The sequence below is a fragment of the Polypterus senegalus genome, chromosome 8 (genome assembly GCF_016835505.1).
Source record: "Polypterus senegalus isolate Bchr_013 chromosome 8, ASM1683550v1, whole genome shotgun sequence".
In the NCBI taxonomy this organism is placed as follows: domain Eukaryota; kingdom Metazoa; phylum Chordata; class Cladistia; order Polypteriformes; family Polypteridae; genus Polypterus; species Polypterus senegalus.
In genome coordinates this window covers 116,077,723-116,098,041 of record NC_053161.1, presented here as the reverse complement: position 1 = coordinate 116,098,041, position 20,319 = coordinate 116,077,723, and the positions used below count along the sequence as shown (strand labels likewise).

General features: G+C 37.0%; 1 protein-coding gene across 1 annotated transcript in view; it reads right to left on the bottom strand.

Annotated features, from left to right (window-relative positions):
* Positions 1-20,319, bottom strand: part of pkp2 (plakophilin 2) — a 70,893-nt gene that overhangs the window by 10,751 nt on the left and 39,823 nt on the right. Inside the window, exons 4-8 of the mRNA XM_039761664.1 lie at positions 17,863-18,001; positions 17,183-17,390; positions 7,844-8,021; positions 848-965; positions 25-186 (exon numbers count right to left, since the gene is read on the bottom strand). Coding sequence (XP_039617598.1) covers positions 25-186; positions 848-965; positions 7,844-8,021; positions 17,183-17,390; positions 17,863-18,001 — 805 coding nt within the window. The remainder of the gene's footprint in view (positions 1-24; positions 187-847; positions 966-7,843; positions 8,022-17,182; positions 17,391-17,862; positions 18,002-20,319) is intronic.

Sequence of the window (20,319 nt, the reverse complement as noted above, 5' to 3'; positions counted from 1 at the left end):
TTTGAACTATTTACAAATATCAACCTGTTTGATCTTGGAGCTGCGAGACCCAAAGCAGCCTGCTCCTTTACTTTGTGATGGCAGGTCGTGTCTTAAAATGTTCATATCTTGAAAATACTGAGATGGGAGCTCAGTTTCTAGCTGATATGAAAGATTGTGAAGGATGCACACACAGTTCTCTGTGGCCTGAAAAAGTAAATAATAACAGAACTTAATAACACATTCTCTCTCTTTGTCCATAAAAAATAGCATCACCTATAGAGTTGCCACAAAGAAAAATCAGTACAGCATAAAATATAGGCCTGTTCTTTTTTTATTTTCATTATTTCGATACCATGGTTTGACATTACAAATTTGCAGCATGCTGCTTTACACAGGTGTTGTGTTTAAGAACATGTACTTTAAAATCTTTCAAGACATTACATCATATTCTGGTATAAGATGTGATTATATAATTGTTCATTTTGTAGAACTAAACAAAATGAAGCAACACCATATATAGTAATTAATGACAATACAAAGGAGCAAAATATTTCAGGCTGAGGACTGACCCCAGTTTAACTTTTACAGCAAACAGTAAGCTGTCTATATGTATTACTTATATAAGATGGTGTATTTGCAATGAGAACATTTTATGACATGTAATAAACAATTTTAAATGGCTACCATTCCCAACAACCCTAGAGTTAGGAAGACGCTTATTTCACCTGAATACATTTTAAAAGTATAAATTAGCTTCATAATAGTGACACAATATTTTTTTTCATTTAGCAATCCATTCATTAGATATGTTTGACAATTTTGGGGCACACTTTAGTAAAAATAACTGCACAAAGAAAAAACTTACTTTATTATCAGGTTGGTAGTCAGCAATGGATCCCCTTACATAGTGAACTAACGAGTCAATTAAAGATTCACATTCTCTCATCATTTTACGTCCCTCTGGACCAGCTGAACTCAAGTTTCTATAAGTTGGGCAAAAAAAAGACTTGTTATGTTTCACTTTGAGAAACCTGAAGTGGCAGTTGGTAAATCTTAATAGTGCTACAATTTTATTTATGTCTGTTCTTGGTTTTTGAATCATCAAAATATATTGTACTTTGCATTTACTGCATTATGATAAAATGACAAATATACAAAAGAACTAACCTTGAATATACAATTAAGTGTGTGTTTTTAAAAATCACCAATTTTGATTTGATACACAGTAAAGCCAACGGGCAGATTTTCTAGGATACTTTTTCCCCAAATAAAAATACAGTGGTTACTGAAAGCCTCATGGCTTTATTTTTGAATGCAGTAATGTGATTATAAAGATATAATGTTTAATAAAACGTATGTGCGATAAATGTTATATGATAAGTGTGACATCTTTGCCATCCTTTCATAACAGTAAATACTTTTGTAGGGGCTTTGAAAATCTGAGGTGGAGAAACAATGCAGACATTTTCATTAAAATAGTCAGAAAAGAAGATATCACTTGCCTACTACTACAGTATATAGTTGGTGGAAGAACTCATATCGCAAGAATCAGTGTGGTGGCATGAACCCCTCCTCTAAACTGCTCCTTCAAACTACTAGGAAGTAACTGGCTACACCAGGGGTGTCACTGGTCCAGTCTTTTCTGGTGATTTTTATTAAAATGCCTTTCACAACACGATTTTTCACAGCTCCCACATAAAGCAGTACTTTACACTATTAAGAGTCTGAAAATATTTCCCTTTAAGTATAAATATTTAATAATACATTTAAAGGTAATAGCTAACAATACTTCTGCCAATAAAAATGAATATACAGTACATTAATGTTTACAGACTAAGAAACGTTACATTTTGTACACATAGAACATGTGGGAAGAGATCCTACATTTACTTATACTTTTAATACTTAAGCACAATTAATATCAGATGCTTTAAAACATCTAGTAGTTTGTTCATAGGCAAATTTTACTTTTATATGAATTACTTTCCAGAAAATAAATTCTGACTCAAAATTATATATCAAGCACATCTGTCTTGTTTAAAATTGTCCAAATTGTTTCCAGGGCAAGATCCAACCTGCGAACGATCAAGTCCCAGCCTCACTGGGTCACATGTTTTGGGCCTGCACCAAATTAACATCATTCTGGACAAATATTGTGAAATGCCTTTCAGACAGCCTTGGTATCACAATCCCTCCTAACCCATTAACAGCTGTGTTTGGTGTACTCCCAGATGGGCTTAAAGTGAAGAAGGACAAACAAACTGTAATTGCTTTTACTACATTATTGGCACGTAGACTCATATTGCTCAACTGGAAGAATCCTAACTCTCCTCTTTTAAGTCAGTGGGTAACTGATGTTATATATTATTTGAAATTGGATAAACTCTAATTCTCACTTACAGGATCTGTGCAGAACTTTTTCAAAACCTGGCAGGATCTAATGAATAACATTTTAGAATAAGCTTTTAATGCACTGAGGAAGCAGATTCTCTCCCCATTTCCTTTTCTTCTCCATTTACCTTTATTCACTTATTAATTCATCTATTTACTTATTTTTACTAGCTTTAAGTTTTACTCTGCTGGCCATGAGAGTTGATTTGTTTTCGGTCCTATTTTTGTAAAAATTGATCTATTTGTATGGAATGTTGTGTGATTACAATAAAATCAATATAATTAAAACAAAAAAAAAAAACAAAAGAAAATAAATTCTGGTTTTACTGAAGTAGGATTGTTGGGCACATCACACAATATTGCCCAGTTTCCGCACAATTTGAACTACAGATACAATTCCGTTACAACAAACTGCCAGGGACCTAAAAAATATTTCGTTGTAATGAAAATTTCGCTGTAATGAGATTCTGTATTTGTTGCTATAGTGCTTTCTTTAACTTGTGTCCAGGCGTTTGCAATCATTTCAATAGCTTCATTCGCGTTAATTTTAATCTTCTCCTGTCTACAAGTTATGATGACAAGAATTTTTCTCAGCATTTCCTTGCAATAATACACTTTCAGGGTGCTAATGATGCCCAAACCCAACGGCCGAAGCACTGCTGTGCAATTGGGTGGGAGGAATTCAACCCGAACATTATTTAAATGCGGAATCCTGCTGTGGGCAGCATAGTTATCAATCAGAAGCCAAATCATCCTTTTCTTCTTCTTCATATTGTGAGGTTCCTGAACTCTTTTGGGACCACCCCCCCCAACGGGAACGTCACACTGAAGTGCGTCCCGAATCGCGATTGCCGCGTCTGTGGAAGATTGTTTGTCTGTTGCCAGGGCAGGGCAACAGCAGGCTCACAACGCTGCAGTGAGCCGCCACAGAAGCAAATCCTAAAAGATTGTGTGCGCTATAAGTACCTGTCTTGCACCCCAAAACACGACACTTAGTCTCAGTACTTTAGCAAAACCAGCTTTATTCAGCTTGAAACAGGAACAGCATGGTTATTTATTGTAGCGGGATCTGCCACTCTCCTATACTCAGACACAGCAGTCAGACAGGGTTGTGGCCAGGTTAGTGGCCAAGTAATACTGTTCCCTGCTTTTACAATGTTCTCTGCATCACCCATTGAGATCTTTTCTGTTTGCTTTGCCGGCGAGCCGCAGCAGAGCGTTGAGCCCTAGGGGGTTGCCCCGGCAAGAAATAAACAATCTTCCACAGATGCGGTGATCGCACTTCAGGATGGACTTTGGCGTGTTGTCCAGTTGGGGGAGGTCCCAAGAGAGTTTAGAAACCTCACCTTTTCTTGAATAAGTGCTGCATTAATAGGAATTTGTTTCTTGAATGAGCATCAGTGAACCACATAAAAATGTTTTTTTTGGCGTCTTCAAATGCAGCAGCTCACATACATTCGCAACCCATGATTTTTCTTCTTTTTTTGCTCGGTCTTTCAAGAAAGTTGACAGTGTCGATGGCAAAATTCCAAATTCACTGGCAAGTCTTTTTTTTTTTTTTGCCGCAATCAAGAGCTGCAAAAATCTAATGTTTTTTTTCCCTAATATGAACTGTTATCATTTTTTCATGTCTGCCATTTCTATAGGAGGGTGAAAATGAGTTAAATTCCAGTGGATGTTTTTCAAATGTTGATGAGCATTAAGCAAAAGGTATCACTAAAAACCACCGAAAACAAAAACAGCAAAAAAAAAAAAAGTACAAGGAAAGTCAGAAGAAAGAAAAAAAAATTACAATGTTTCTGTTTGGGGATGGTTGTAACTTAGCTGCGACCACAGAACTAACTGCTCTGTGGATGATTCATTCAGGCATTTCAAGGTCTTTTGGGCAGTTTGTTGTAATGAAAGTATCTGTTGAATGTACTTCGTAGTAATGAGATTTCTATAGACTCGTGTCATATGGGGAAACTGTCCGGACCATAAAAATACTTTGTTGTAATGAAAATTTCATTGTAAAGATATTCATTGTAACGGAATTTTACCTGTATAATCATTTACAAAGTTCTTTTTCATTATTTACTTTAACTTTATCACTTAGAAGTTCAGTACGAAATAACACAGAAATGTAAATTTTCAATCAAAGATCAGCTGCAAGCCTGGTTGGATAATGGAAGCAAACCTAATTTAATAATCACAGCAAGGCTAGAAGAGTTACTCAGTCTATTATAATGACATACTATGGATGAGGAAAAGTATAATGATAATATTCGAGATAAGTCAAGATAAGCTGTTCAACAGACGATCAAAAGGAGAAATGTATTATCTAAAATGTTATTATTCACTGAAAAAATTACTCAAACAGCTGGAAACTGATGGTGACTGCCTAAACTGTTCAAAAGCTGTGTAGTTTTATTCTCTGGAAAAAAATTAAATTTATGTATTTGTTAAATCACAGACTAAAGTGAAAAACAAAATAGCTTATTATATAAAGAAGAGTTTTAATGTTGTATGCCAACTACCAGTGAAGATGCATGTAAATAGATGAGGGGAAAAACAGCAACCCTAAAGGCAGATCTAGGGTTAAGAGACAGAGGATAAGACCAACTCCTGTTCCTCAAGAGGTTCAGTATTTATGAAAAAGTTAATACTTTTCCCTATGAAGGCTGAGCTAGTTTACTGTTTAAAAAGGATGGGGGTGTTAATGTTGGTAACCCAAGATATAAAAAGGTGAAATGACAGAATAAACAAACAGACTTCAAAGAACCACTTGGGTTGAATAATAAAACTGGATAGGAACAACAGAGAGGTAAGGTGCACTAGGTGGAATGAACACTGAAGACTACTGGATTGCACAGCATCAAAACAAGAAAGAGCTGAGTGTGACAATGCTGGTCCCTTACAGACTCCCTCTTCCAACATGAGAATCTGCTGAACCAACACCGTCAATAGTTATGACCGAGATGAGCTGACATGAGGACAATTCACTGATGACGCCAGAGGATGGTGGAAAAAGTGCTTTTATTAAAAGCAAAGTCAAAACACAAGTAAAACCAACAAAAGTGCCAATGGTGCAGTGTTTAAAAACAAAGTACATATATAAATCCATAAAATCCTGTGAAAAGTGAGAATAAAAAATAATCAATAAATACATCCATTAAAATCCAAGGTTAAAATGAACTTGTTCTTATCTCTGTCCACCTCCTTCTCGTGCTCCCTGGCTCACCCATTGCTCAAGTAGCCAGTGTAGACTCAGCAGCCACAAGCTCCTTTCTGCCGACCTCCGTCTTGGCTGCCTCTAGGCATCACAGCCAGATTGTCTGAGGTCGGCTCTCCTCCCTTCCTCCTTCGTACTCGCAACTCGGAAGCCTAGGGAGGTCACCTGCCATGCTCGCCACACTCACACCGACTCCCCACTTCTCCAGCCTTAACCTCCCTCCATTTCTTTCTCTCATTTCTTTTCATTTTTTTTTTCCTCTCTCCCCCTAGCCGCCTCACGCTTCTATTTATTACGGGGATGAGGATCAGATGTGGCAATTAGCAGCTCCTGGCACCAATTATGGATGCTGATGACTCCTCACCTGTGCATTTAAGTGAGGACCGTCCGCATCATGAACCACTTGGGAACTGCTCCGGCCACACATACCACGGCCCCTCTCTAAGCCGCAAAGATTATTTATTTTAAAAAGTGGCCTTTTAGACATAAGCTGTGGACCCCGCTACACCACACCGAGCCTTTCACATCCTGCCAGCTGCCTTATATTGATATAGATATGTAACAATACTCTTATGTCATTTTCATTGTTTTTTTAAAAGCTGCATAAACATAAGAGCTCCATGTATAGGTGGTTGCATATAGTTTTTCGCAAGCCTTTCTAATCAGAAACAGAGCCAATGGTGTACAGACTTGTCCTTCTAATTATTTTTCCTGAATTTATTTGTTTTACTTCCCACTGAGCAAAGTGTGCATTTAGCTAATTTATACTGCTCTGAATAATTGTAAATTGGAATAATATATTGTTATTTGGAATACAGTAATCCCTCGCTATATCAACCGACTTTCGGCTTCACTCTATCGCTGGATTTTAAATGTAAGCACATCTAAATATATATCACAGATTTTTCGCTGGTTCGCCGCTTTCTGCGGACAATGGGTCTTTTAATTTAGGTTACATGCTTCCTCAGTTTGATTGCCCAGTTGATTTCATACAAGGGACGCTATTGGCGGATGGCTTAGAAGCTACCCAATCAGAGCATGTATTACATATGAACTAAAACTCCTCAATGCTAAAAGATATGCTTCCCGCGTGGCGCTTGTTTTGTTTGCTTCTCTCCGTCTCTCTCTCTGCCTGACGGAGGGGGTGTGAGCAGAGGGGGCTGTTTACACAGTGGCTGTTTGCCTAGAAGATAGGACGCTCCTCTACAAAATGCCGCTTTATCACGGTGCTTCTGTATACTTAAAAGTACGTAATGATTTTTTGATTGTTTGCTTTTCTTAGCGAGCGCTGCTCCTTTGAAGATAAGATATGTTTGCATTCTTTTAATTGTGAGAAAGAACTGCCATCTCTGTCTTGTAATGAAGCACAGTTTAAACGTTTGACTAAAGGGTGTTATTTCATGTCTAGAGGGCTCTAATAATGTTAACAGTGTGGGAGAGTTTATAAGGGCTTAAAATATATAAAAATAACCATACAAACATATGGTTTCTACTTCGCGGAAATTCATTTATCGCGGCAGAGTCTGGAACGGATTAACCGTGATAAACGAGGGTTGACTGTACATACATTTCATTTGTGTTCTGTGTCTACAACGATCTACTTAAATGTAGCATGACAGGAAAAGCGAGGCAAGAAATGTTGAACACGTAACTAAAACATACTAATGTATGTATTCCAAATAATGTTATATTATTTACCTTATTCAATTCCAGACACCTAACTCCCAGATAAAGGGACTTCAGCTGAGAGAATTTTGCATCTGACTTCAGCTGCCTTGGTGAGGGATGGTATAGCTGGATGCTTGCTGCTTGTACAGATTGATACATTTTCAAAACAAAGACGCTGATGAAGAGGTGCTAAAGAATTTAAGGCGTGCCCGGCATTACAAATATTTTCATAGGCTTCAGGGATTTTAGTGTTAAAAACAGTGTGATATACAGTATCCTAAGTACATTGTCCTTGCAGCGGCTTACAGTGATTAGTAAGAATTTGTGAATTAATTTTCTAATCTAATTATAAAAAGTTATCTACTTTACCTGAAAAAGTAAGATATCAATGAAAACTTACAAGAACAAGGGTGAACAAAAGAACAAGCTTTACAGAGGTGGCACTGTCCCCCAAACCCAGAAACAAAGCTCAAGCTATGATGTGGCATTCCATTCATCTGTGATGCATATACAGTAGACACTGCAAGATGTGAACATTTTTTATTCCCCAACAACAATATAACTGTTATCATCACTCTTAGAATCTCTTACCGCAGACAGCCTGTAGCATTGTAAAAAACTTCAGGATCATGTAACAGATCTTCTTTAGGACAATCACCATCTGGCCAACCCGAACAAGGGATGATGATGCTCTTGGTTAATGGCTGTAGAGCCTTTGAGATCAGAGTATGTTTTAAATCGTCACTGGAAGACAGGTTCCATAGCAATCCTAAAAAATACCACAGTAAAAACAGACAGTAATTAGTTATTATTTGTTGATTTGAGTTTCAATTAGCAAAACTCCACTTAAAAAGCTATTTCTATTTCACAAAACCATATTTTTAATAATGTGTACATAAAGTGCAGTTTATACATTTATAAAAGTACATAAATTGACAACCTGAAATTTGCATTACATATAAAATTGTTAACCTGTGAGGATTTTTTCCACTTAAATAAATGCAGTATTTACCATGCTTGTCTATTCCTAGGATTGTGAAGTACAGTCTTGCATGATCAAGGAAACAAAACAACCATGTTGACAGATTCTTTATGTTACTGGTAGGGGGACCTTTGACTAACTGGTCTAAGAAAGGGATGAGGAAGCTAGACAAAAAAGCAATGTAAAATAGACTCGCATGACAATACATATAAAAGGCAAAAAATCTTTCCCAGAACATGGATATTACTAGATAAACCTGGAGTGCATGCTTGCAGTGAAAGTCAACATATTGTCTCACCACAGACAGATTGGAAAAACTGCAAATTAAATCGTGGCAATGTACACTGATCCTTCAGATGTGGAATGGTACATCAACAGGGAAAGCCAAAGACTGTGTAAACATATGAGAAGTACCAGTGCTTGTGGGAAATAACAAGCACATCTGGACAGATACAACAAAGGAAAACAGTCTGCCTAATTCAACTAGAAAATGACTTATTTGAATTTTGTGAAATTCACGGATTAGCTATGAAAACACATTTCAACACTTGCTTAGTTTAACATTTACCTGGTATAAGATTATTTTTGGTCAAAGGTCAAAGATCAAATTAATAGTTATGCTGTCTGATCAGAGGTCATTGTTTAGGATTTCATTTATTTTTCAAAATATAGAACATTGTCTTTTCATTATTGGGTTTTCCAGAAGACAGCAGTGTATACAAGTAGTACTTCTTCCAAGATTTTTCTTTCCGATTCAGCCAGACTACGTGTTTTTATTCTTTCCATTGTCTCAAAATCTAAATATTCGCAAGACAATATTAAAGCCAAAATTTAGGTGGTGCCATATCAACTTCTGCTTTCAACATCTGTAGTGTTGTCATTCAAATATGTGGTCTTTTTATCTTCCTTATCATCAACAAACTTACAATGGAGTCAAGTGTTCTAACAAAGGATGTGTTCAATAAAACAGGAATAAAACATTTGGGGAGAATTATTATTTTAATTACATTAATTTTGGTGTTTCAATAGCACTGAAAGCATCATTGGTGAAAGTCCAGTTTTGATGGGTTCCACATTCCAAATGGAAACAACCTGAATGTATACTTTTTACTCATACAAAAGGTTTTGGGCTTGTTTAAAGTAAGTTAATACAGGCATAAATACAAATTTGATAAACACAATAAAGAGATGTCTGCAGACCATGAATTCTGTAAACTCATCTGATGAGAAAGTGTACAGCATTTAAAACAAGCAGGATGAATAAGATAAAATATTGCTGCTAATGAGTTAAGTGAAGACTTCATGGAGATGAGGTACTTCCGATTGTAAGTGCATCAACTGCACTGAGCCAAGGGGATCCTAAATGACAAGAGTGTAAAGCATATGCCATTGTAATCCATGTAATGTTAGCAGGATGCTTCCTATGGGGCAAGTAAAGGTGGGCAAAAGTGGTGTCAGCAATGTAAAAAATACATTAGGCTGTGAGAGGAGTTTGAAAACGCCATAGAAATCTGTTTTAAGACAGTCGCATTAAAATTCTGGAAAACCATTAATGAAAAGTAGATACCATTCACATCCATCCATCCATTACCCAACCCGCTATATCCTACCTACAGGGTGAAGGGGGTTTGCCGGAGCCAATCCCAGCCAACACAGGGTGCAAGGCAGGAAACAAACCCCGGGCAGGGCGCCAGCCCACCGCAGAATATTCACATTGCCCTCAAAATAAATGGAAGACTAAATACTCTGAATAAATTCTAAAGCTACAGTAGCTGACATGCTACTCCATGAAAGGTGGAGGGATGAACTGGATTTAGGTCCACTTCTGTTGGAGAGGACTTTAGTGTAGGTTAAATGATATTCAATGAAAAGATTATGAGAAACAGAAAAAATGCTGAAGACATGCAATGCTGTAGAGGATAAAGTTCTTGAATGCTGCACAGAAATTGGGAACATTACTTGGGTATTTAGACCTATTTTCAAAAAAGAGGATGATGTTTTCTAATTAACTAAATTCTGGAAAGGAGACTTCATTCATTAAAACAACATCTGATTTATGGCAAGTGTTTTGTCTTGGTAGAGTTCTATTTTACTCTGCTTTCCCCTTTTATATTCTTTAACACTAGAATTACCAGAGCCTATGAAAAAACTTGTAGATCCATCCCACCTTAAATCGCTTCTCACCTCTCCGTCAGTGTGTTTTGTCCTGTAAATGTGTCAATAAGCAGCAAGTAGCCAGCAGCCTGCTATCACATCCCCCCACCCCACAAAGTTTTCTCAGCTCAAGCCTGTTTATCTGTGTGTCAGTTGCTTAGAGTTGTATAGATTGAGAAGTTAAGCAAAATAACAACTTTTATAAATACTATATCGTTGTTTGGAACACTTGCATTTCATGTGTGTTCCATGCCTACAACAATTAATGTAAACACGTCGTTAAAACAGAAACGTTTTTCATGTTTTAGTAATAATTGACAAAATGTAGACATGCAGTGTATAATGTGTGAAGCCTAAAGACCAAATATCAAAGAAACACTTTCACAAAAAGTACAAACATAACAGAACAAGTGTGCTTTTATTCAAAAATATAACTGCAGAAAAAGAGCCTGTGTTAGGGTGCGACATTGACACGCATTTGCTACAATCACTTCGGTGGCGCAACGGTATCAACAGCGTAATCAAAACTTCACGGGTTTGATCCTGGTCAAGTCCGTTTTGAGAAGTGAGCTGCTCGTATTCTTACTATTTTAGAATAAAAACATACATTTGATTCCAGTCTGTAACAGCCGGTGTCATTTATGATACTTGTAAAGGTTAGCTTTGTTTTTTTTTTTATTCAGTTTTATTCTCTCAGTTGCGTTCACAATCCCACCCCCACTTCGCATTTGACACTGATGTCTTTACATAAAGACGCGCTATAACAGAGGTGAACTCAGATCATAACGACTGTTCTACATCGGAGCAAGAATGCACTTTTGCCATCGCTGTACTTTGTATATGGGAAGCTCTGCACTCTACTTGTGACTTTACGCTGTAGGAAGTAAGTAAATAAATAAAGGTAAATAGGTAAATAACATTCGATCTGGCTCTTACATACAAAGTACAGCGACGGCAGCTTCCACCAGCAGCTATAGATTCTTCAGTGTGCAAGCGACTCTACACTCTAGTGTTTAGATCTGGACGGTGTAAGTGCCCCCCAAAAAAAAAGGCTAACTGCATTCTCGTACCATTGCTTGCGTACTAAAGTGTCAGCAGGCACTTTTTGTGGCATTACACATATTTTTGAGCATGTCCTCTGCACTATACTTGTGACTTCACGCTGTAGGAAGTAAGTAAATAACTCAAGGTAAATAACATTCGATTTACAGCATAAAGTCACAAGTAGAGTGCAGAGGGCATGCTCAAAAAATGCAGGTAAACAGACTTGGACAAAATACACTGACGGAGAGGTGAGAAGCGATTTAAGGTGGGATGGATCGACAAGTTTTTTCGTAGGCTCTGGTAATTCTAGTGCTAATGTGACCCTTTGTCAGAATGCTTCAAATACCATAGACGTACTACTGTTTATAAGGTACTAGCAAAATACCCGTGCTTCACAGCCGAGAAGTAGTGTGTTAAAGAAGTTATGAAAAAGAAAAGGAAACATTTTAAAAATAATGTAACATTATTGTCAATGTAATTGTTCTGTGACTGTTATGAGTGTTGCTGTCATCAAGGATTTGATTATCATTATTTCTTTCAATCAGGTTCGTATTTGGAGGATGTGTTGTGTTCAATTTACATTCTGTGTTTGTCAACCGTTGTAAAGATAACAGGTTTCATTCATAGAAGTGTTCACTACCCAAATCGGTACTCGTGAATCTAAGATGTTCAACAGGCATTCCCAGTATTAAGTTGTGGATTTGCCTGCGAATATTTAGCGGCAGCGTGTCTATGAACTTAATTTAAACTTAAGCTTTACACCTTGCTTTCCTATTTATATGTCTACAAAGGCTTGTTCAGCTTCAGAGGGTTGTTCCTTTCTTACTGTATCAATAAACAGCTCGTCTTCCTCTTTATCTGAGACATCACACACTGCATACACGGGTTTACCTTTCCCAGTCCTGCAAACTTTAGCGAAGTGGTTCAATTTACCACATTTTTTACACTGTCTTCCTTTAGCTGGACATTGACATTTTCCACCGTGTGCTTTGTTTCCGCAGTAGCTGCACTTATGAATATGCTTGTATGCGTCACTCACTTCATATTCTTTTGCTGCCTTCTCAATTGTGTAATGCGTTTTTTGTTCAGCGCACTTTGGAGCTCTTGCTTGTTGTCTGCGTACTGCGTTCACAGTCAATTCACGTGAGCCACTCGGAGTACATGCATCAAAGGTTCTCAGCTGTGCTTGTGCTATCTTGTGTGATCTTGCGATGTCCACAGCTTTATTTAATGTTAGCTCAGACCCGGCACTTAAAAGCTTCTCTCGCACTTTCGCTGAGTTTGTGCCAAAAACTAGTCTACCCCTGACCATCTCATCTTTGTTTGCATAAGCACAGTCCTTCACTAGCAATTTTAACTCCGTTACAAAGTGATCAAAAGTCTTGTTTATACCCTGCGTCTTCTTATTAAACTTGTATCTCGTGAACATCGTATTTGTCTTAGGCATGACAAACGCCTCAAAACAGTCAAAATAAGTTTTCAGTACCTTGGCTTCCTCCTGGGTGAGAGTCCATGTGTTAAAAATGTCTCTTCCTTTTTCCCCAGTCCACAGGAGCAGGTAGCTGCATTTCTCACTCTTGTCTTTGCCTTTTAGCGGGCCAGAAAACATCAGCTCCACGTGCTGTCGAAACTTTTTCCATTCTCCCAGCAGGCTAAGAGAATCCCAGTCAATTTGTGGCGAGGGAACTCCAACAAAATTCATGACTGTCCTCTATTCTGACACCAAGTCTTGTTTTCACAAATTGTGAAAAATGAAATGATGGCAAGACTTTCTTTTAAAGTATGCAGGGGAACTTTATTTATTACAGCTCTTACATTCACAGAATCCATGCTCTAAATTAACTTCCATAATAGTAACCGTGAGGTCCCTTTTTCTGGTGCCTTCCTGATGACATAGGTGCCTAAACCATGCCTGAAAATAATACATTTCAATGACATTTAAATATTACAGTGATCACCTCGATAGACATCTCACCACCCAAATCACTACTCGTGAATCTAAGATGTTTAACAGGCATTCCCGGTATTAAATTTTTGATTTGCCTGCGAATATTTAGTGGCAGCGTGTCTATTGGATTGCAGCTGACGGACGGCCTTATATGGGCAGGCATTCAATTATGTGGGAGGCGCAGGTATGGGGGACGCAACTCCGCCTTACACGGCGACCGAGCTGCAGGCTATGGCTGTATATATGTACGTAAGTAGGATTCAGTTATGACCGTTACACGTAGAATTTCGAAATGAAACCTGCTTAACTTTTGTAAGTAAGCTGTAAGGAATGAGCCTGCCAAATTTCAGCCTTCTACCTACATGGGAAGTTGGAGAATTAGTGATGAGTGAGTCAGTGAATCAGTCAGTTAGTGAGGGCTTTGCCTTTTATTAGTATAGATTTTACTTTATAACCTCTCCGCACCTTCCCTTCTACATCTATAATCTCAGGTAATTACATAGAGTAAAAGACAAGCAGGAGTTAAGTTTAAATAATGTATTACTGATAATATTCATAAAATAACAATAAGCAAAGTACAAGTGAATATTGGCAACCATACAACATAATAAATGCTGTTGTGTAGTTAGGTGGCACACAGAATTGTTAGTTACTTAAATGTCTTTAGTTAAGTCATCATTTCTAACTTTCTTCAGGACATGCCGCATGCCTGTCTTAATACGGCTGCTGAGCAGCTGTGCTCTTCAGTGTGTCTCTTCAGTGTGCTCTTCAGTTTGAGGCGTTTGTCATGCCTTTTCTTGGTAATGGTGAGAGAGAGAGAGAGAAAGGGAGGTGTAAAGCAAACAAATATAAAGATTATCTATTCAAATCCTTACACCAATAGGGCATTATGGTACAGAATGGCCTCTGATTCAAAACCAAACAGCTAACTTTAGACCAATAGAATTCTGGTGTGACACATCCCTCAGTTACTGGCTTGTTTTCACACCTGCCCCCAAAAACTATTTGTTGAGCTGATGCTTGCCAGTTGGGTAGTTTGGCTTTCCTCTGGGGGGTTGATTGAGAGAGTCCTTCACAGAATCACTTGCCAAACTATTTTTAGGCACTTCCCCCAACCCTTTCATAAAATTCACTTCCTGTGTTAGTCCAAAAGACTCATGGGCTGGTTAGACATGAAAGCATATCAATGAAATAAAACACAAAAATTATATTTGCTTTGTCTGACTTACAAATAAAAGGCACACAAAACAATAATCAACTTATATACAAACTTTCACACTACAACAGCAAGTAAAGTGTATTTGTGTTTTGGAATTGTGGACAATCTTTTTGCACCTGAGCAGTCAAGAACGTTGACAAATGCCATCAGCACAGATTTTACAGCTTGCAGAACGCTTATGACTAGTTTACTCTGGTGTATCTAATGTGAAGTGCTTTAAGAGTAGAGTGTTCCAGTTCTTATCCTTAGGCAATAGTTTTGTCCCCAGTAATCTGAACTTTCTGAGATATGTATGGAGCTATGTCAAGAGGGTGTTTCATTTACCTACTTGATGACACTTTTCCTGCATGGATTTTAAGCTGTAGTTTCTTGTAGAGTATCTTCTTTGGAGACTTTAAGTTCATCAGAATTGTGGTCTTCTGTGAAGGTAGAGGTGGTGCTGATTTTCATTGTAGATTGGTAGAGCAGTGTTATAAGTGATGTGCATGGATGATGGAGAAGATGCATCAGTGAAACGTCCAGATTAAATTCTTTGTCAATTATAGGTTTAAGCAGCCCAAAATTGTGGATTTTCACAAGTATCGATTAATTCCAAAGAAAGAGTATGGACTCCCCAAAGGGAACCCTTTGCATTTTATAGGCCACACTGTAATGACTTTGGTAAAGAGTAAAACATGCTTAAATTGAGTTTAATGCATTAATATGGGTCTAAAATAAAATAACTGCCAGTTCACTAAATCTGAAAAAGTCTAATTTTAAGCATCTTCCTTACTTATAAATTAAAAAGGGCTAATGTAACATTTTAACTTTGCAATAGAAAGAATGAAACTTATGATTTGAAGAAATATTTTACAGTGGGAGGGAGGATAAGAGAATTTTATTTCTGGCCAAATTGATGTAATCCATTTCTTACCAGTCCAGATGCAATGTTTATTACCATCTACTTTTTTGTAGGTGCAAGAAACACTTAATAAGTTAAGTTTAAACATACATAAAAATAAATAATAAATCAGCAACAATGATCAGTTATTATAGTATTAAATATAACAACACTCTACAAAAAATATGAAGTATATGGTTATTAAATAACATTTTTACAAAATGTGCCCATATTGCTTACTATTACTGTTTACCTCTGGCCCCAGTATAAATGTCTTTCAGCTTATTTTACGAAGGTAACAACTCTACATTGACAGAATTGCTAAACCATATGTCACAATGTTCGAGGTGCCCAATATGCAGTTGATCCAAATAAAATATGTCTATGCCAATAAAGTACATAAATACTTCTGTAAAATTCACCTCAATGATTAGACAAAGTCAAGGTATGTCAATTCAAAGCTTGCAGAATAGAACCATGTAATGAAAAGCAGTTAAGCATTTTACTCATTTTAACCATTGCTTGAGTAACATTTTCCAACTCGTATTTACTCTATGTTAAACTGGCATACTAAGAAGTCAAATATTTATTTCCTTATAAATTTAAGATCATTATACTCAAAGGAATGGTTTATCTCGACAGATAATTGATATCTTTGTAATGCCAATTTACAGCTGCCGAGATTAAACTGGCACAAATACAAGACTATATTAGCTCTCAGTTCAGATTGCCAGGTATCATCTACAAGATAAAAATAGCATCAATACACATTAAAAATCTAATGTAAAAAAATATATTAGTAGCTAGATGACATTTACTACATCTGAGTACTTTCAGCTTTAGCTCATAAAACCTGCATAAAGTAATAAAATGTATTAAATCAATAGTAAATTTACTGCATTTTTTGTCAGAAATACTTTAAAGTTGCAGACATTACAGCTGCATTGGGATGGCCAATTGCCCAAATCTGGGACACATTTCTGTTGAAATAAACAGATTTTTCTATGCAAAGTTCATTTCACACATCATCAGTTAATGCCCTTATTTTCTAAATTCTGAAAATGAACCTTGAGTGACCTTCTTGTTCTATTACAGGGTAGTATAGTACATAGTTATTAGACCAAAAGTCCCAATTAGAAAGTATGCTTGGTGTTAAAAGATAAAAGGGCATTATCAATCTTCAGAACAGACGGCAGCTGAGTTATTTGTTGCACAGCTATCATTCCAGTGAGGAACAGGCTGATACTAAAAACACATTCCACTGTCTGGGAGAAAAGTTGCAGACCTTCTGAGAATTAAGTTTTCAAAAAAAAAAAAAAAGGCATTCAGGGTATACTTTTAGTGTCCATTCCGAAGAAAAACAAACCAGCTATTAAATGAGCACTTACCAACTACAGCAAGCATACCATAGTAACAAGAAAGGAATAAAAAATAGAACATTTCTATTTTTTGCTAAAATTATGAAATAAACCTAATTAGGGTAACATAGATTAAAAAATGTTAAAGAGAAGACAATATTTGCAAGATGTTACTAAATTATTGATCTGGACTACATATCTAGAAAGTGTTTTCAAGGTAAACATTTTAAAAATAGCTATATTATGTTTCTAAGGAAAAATAACTTCAAAAACATAAAACTATGACTTCCTTGTGTGCGGGCAGTAAGCAAAATATTTTATATTTCTTACTAGAATGATGTTTACCTGTGATCTGTTTCTTCGTTTCCATGTCACGTGTTTGTCTAAGAAGCTGTAGCAAGATAGGTATTCCATTTTTTTCAGTAACTTCCTTCTTGTTCTCACTGTCTTCAAAGACAATGTTACGAAGAGCTCCCACAGCTGCACACTGGAGGTGTTCATTGTCATTTTCCATTACTTGGAGCAATTTGGGAATTCCATGCATGGAAAACACCTGGTGGAAGTTAAAAAAAAAATCTGCTAGAATAAAGATGTTTTATATTATATATAAAGGCCCTTTAGTTCGTTAATTTGACAGCATGAAGATTGGAGTAATTACATTCATAGCATCTGTAGTCCGAGTCTTGAGACTGACTACGGATGCTATGAATACATATATGTGTATATATAACTATATATATATATATATATATATATATATATATTTACTGTACATATATATACATATATATACATATACATATATATTTATACATACACACACACATATATATATATATATATACATACACACACACACACACACATATATATATATATATATATATATATATATAAACACACACACATAAAATAATGTAATTTAGGAGGTGTGAAAAACAGAACTACTTGATTTGAACATTATCTTTTCAAAGAAATTAAATATTTACCGTATCTTACTTCACTTAAAGTTGTATGTGACTTACCAGTCTTTTAGCTTCTTTATTTACAAAGCACTCATGCTGAATAAATGAAGCAGCTGCTATCTGCCATTCAGTATTACCGGTGGATAGAAGGTTTACAGCTCTGTCCAAAGTTAAATCAACAGGTTCATTTTTCAAACTCCTTGAAGACAAGACATGAAACAGACTATTAGAACAATGCAGAGCATGCTGCAATAACTGACAAATATGTATTAGTAAAACATCCTCACAGTTCACATAGACAGTAACATATCTGTCCATAAACCACATTCTATCATGGCAGCATCCACAACAGGGACCAACTCTGGCATGATACAGTAAATATTATCAACTAGCAAAATACCGCACTTCGCAGCGGCAAAGTACTGCCTTAAACTTTTTATTAAGAAGAAAATTAAACCTTTTTAAACTGAGGGAAAATATACCAATAATTGTATGCCACGTTGTCAGTTCGGCCCTCCGGTTGTAATATGAACAAGCTGTGCGCTGACCTTACTCTTGAGCATGCAATGTACAGTTGACCATGTGAAAAGCAATCTTGCCTCAAATTTCACAGCTTGGATTGCTGCTGTCATAATCGGTTTGAGTTTCATGGTTTGTTTCAATTACGACAGTATTTGCAGGACTTGTTGAAGTGACATTCGGCATCTGTCAAGCGTTGTAAGCACACAACTGGTTTCATCGATAAAATCACATCCAGCTTTTGAGAGTTTAAACATTCATAAACATCAAAGTGTCCACTACTGAAATCTTAGTGAGTCTAAGATGTTTAAGAGGCATTGGCTGTTGTCCAAAAGTGTAAAATATTTGGCCATTTCAGTACACTTGAAAGCGACAACCAAACAATTCAGCGGCAGCTATCAACTCACATGCAGAACCATAGATGAAGGGCTTAAGCATTTCACTCTTATAGTGCTCCTGTGTAGTATAATTATCTCCTGTACCGTCATCAGTCCACACCTTTGAACCTGTCCCAGTCATTCAATGCATAAGACACAATGTTCCTCCGAATATCAAGAGTGAGCCTGATATGGCTGTGCAATATGTAACACAGAGAATGGAAAAGTCAGGCGCCATCTCCGGGCATGTTCTTTGATCGATGGTGATAACCTCGATAGACATGTTAATGGGGGTACCTGAACACTGTAAACTAAGTCTAAAATACCTATACAATAACTATAATCATAATAAACGAACAATAAAACAGCGGAGAAGCCGTGGATTAAATAAAAATGCTGCAGTTATCAGCAGGGAGACGTGAATACCGTGGCAAAGCAAGGGAATGAAGAGACTGGAGCGACGGACGGCCTTATATAGGCAGGCAGCCAACAACGTGGGAGGCGTGGGGATGGGGCGACCGAGCTGCAGGCTATGGGCGTATATATGTACGTAAGTAGGATTCAGTTAGCGTTGGGAACCCTGCGTACCAAATTTCTTGAAAATGGGCCCATAGGTAACAATGACCGTTGGAAAGTTCAATATGGCAGCCGACAGTGGTGTCAATGAAATAGCAGATGCCCTAAACTTACATTTTTCTGAGGTGTTTACAAGTGAGCAAGTGGATAACCTCCCAGAAATAAACACGACTACTAAGGAGGTACTGAGGGATTTAGAAATTGTAGAGGGAGAAGTGCTGCTCAGATTAAATAAGATGAAATCAAACAAATCACCAGGCCCAGATAATATTTATCCTTGTGTTCTTAAGGAGGCTAGTGAGTACATATATAAACCCTTGACACATATTTTTAGGAAGTCACTGTCCACTGGAGAGATTCCGAAGGACTGGAAAATGGCAAATATCATCCCATTATATAAAAAGGGTGACAGGGCAGATCCAAGCAACTATAGGCCAGTAAGCTTAACAAGCATCACAGGAAAATTAATGGAAGGAATTATTAAGGATAAGATTGAGCAACACATGGCAAGGACATGAGTTATTCTGAACAGTCAGCATGGGTTCAGAAGAGGGAGGTCGTGTTTTACTAACATGTTGGAATTCTATGTGGAGGCAACAAAAGGAAACGATCAAAGTGGAGCTTATGATATTACTTATCTGGACTTTCAGAAAGCATTTGATAAGGTGCCACATGAGAGGTTGGGCATCAAGTTAAAAGAAGTGGGAGTTCAGGGTGATGTTTTAAGATGGGTGCAAAATGTGGCTCAAACACAGGAAGCAGAGGGTGATGGTGCGAGGAACCTCATCAGAACTGGCCGATGTTAAGAGTGGTGTTCCACAGGGGTTAGTGCTAGGGCCGCTGCTATTTTTAATATATATAAATGATTTAGATAGGAATATAAGTAACAAGCTGGTTAAGTTTGCAGATGATACCAAGATAGGTGGATTAGCTGATAATTTGGAATCCGTTATATCATTACAGAAGGACTTGGATAGCATACAGGCATGGGCAGATTTGTGGCAAATAAAATTTAATGTCAGTAAATGTAAAGTATTACACAGAG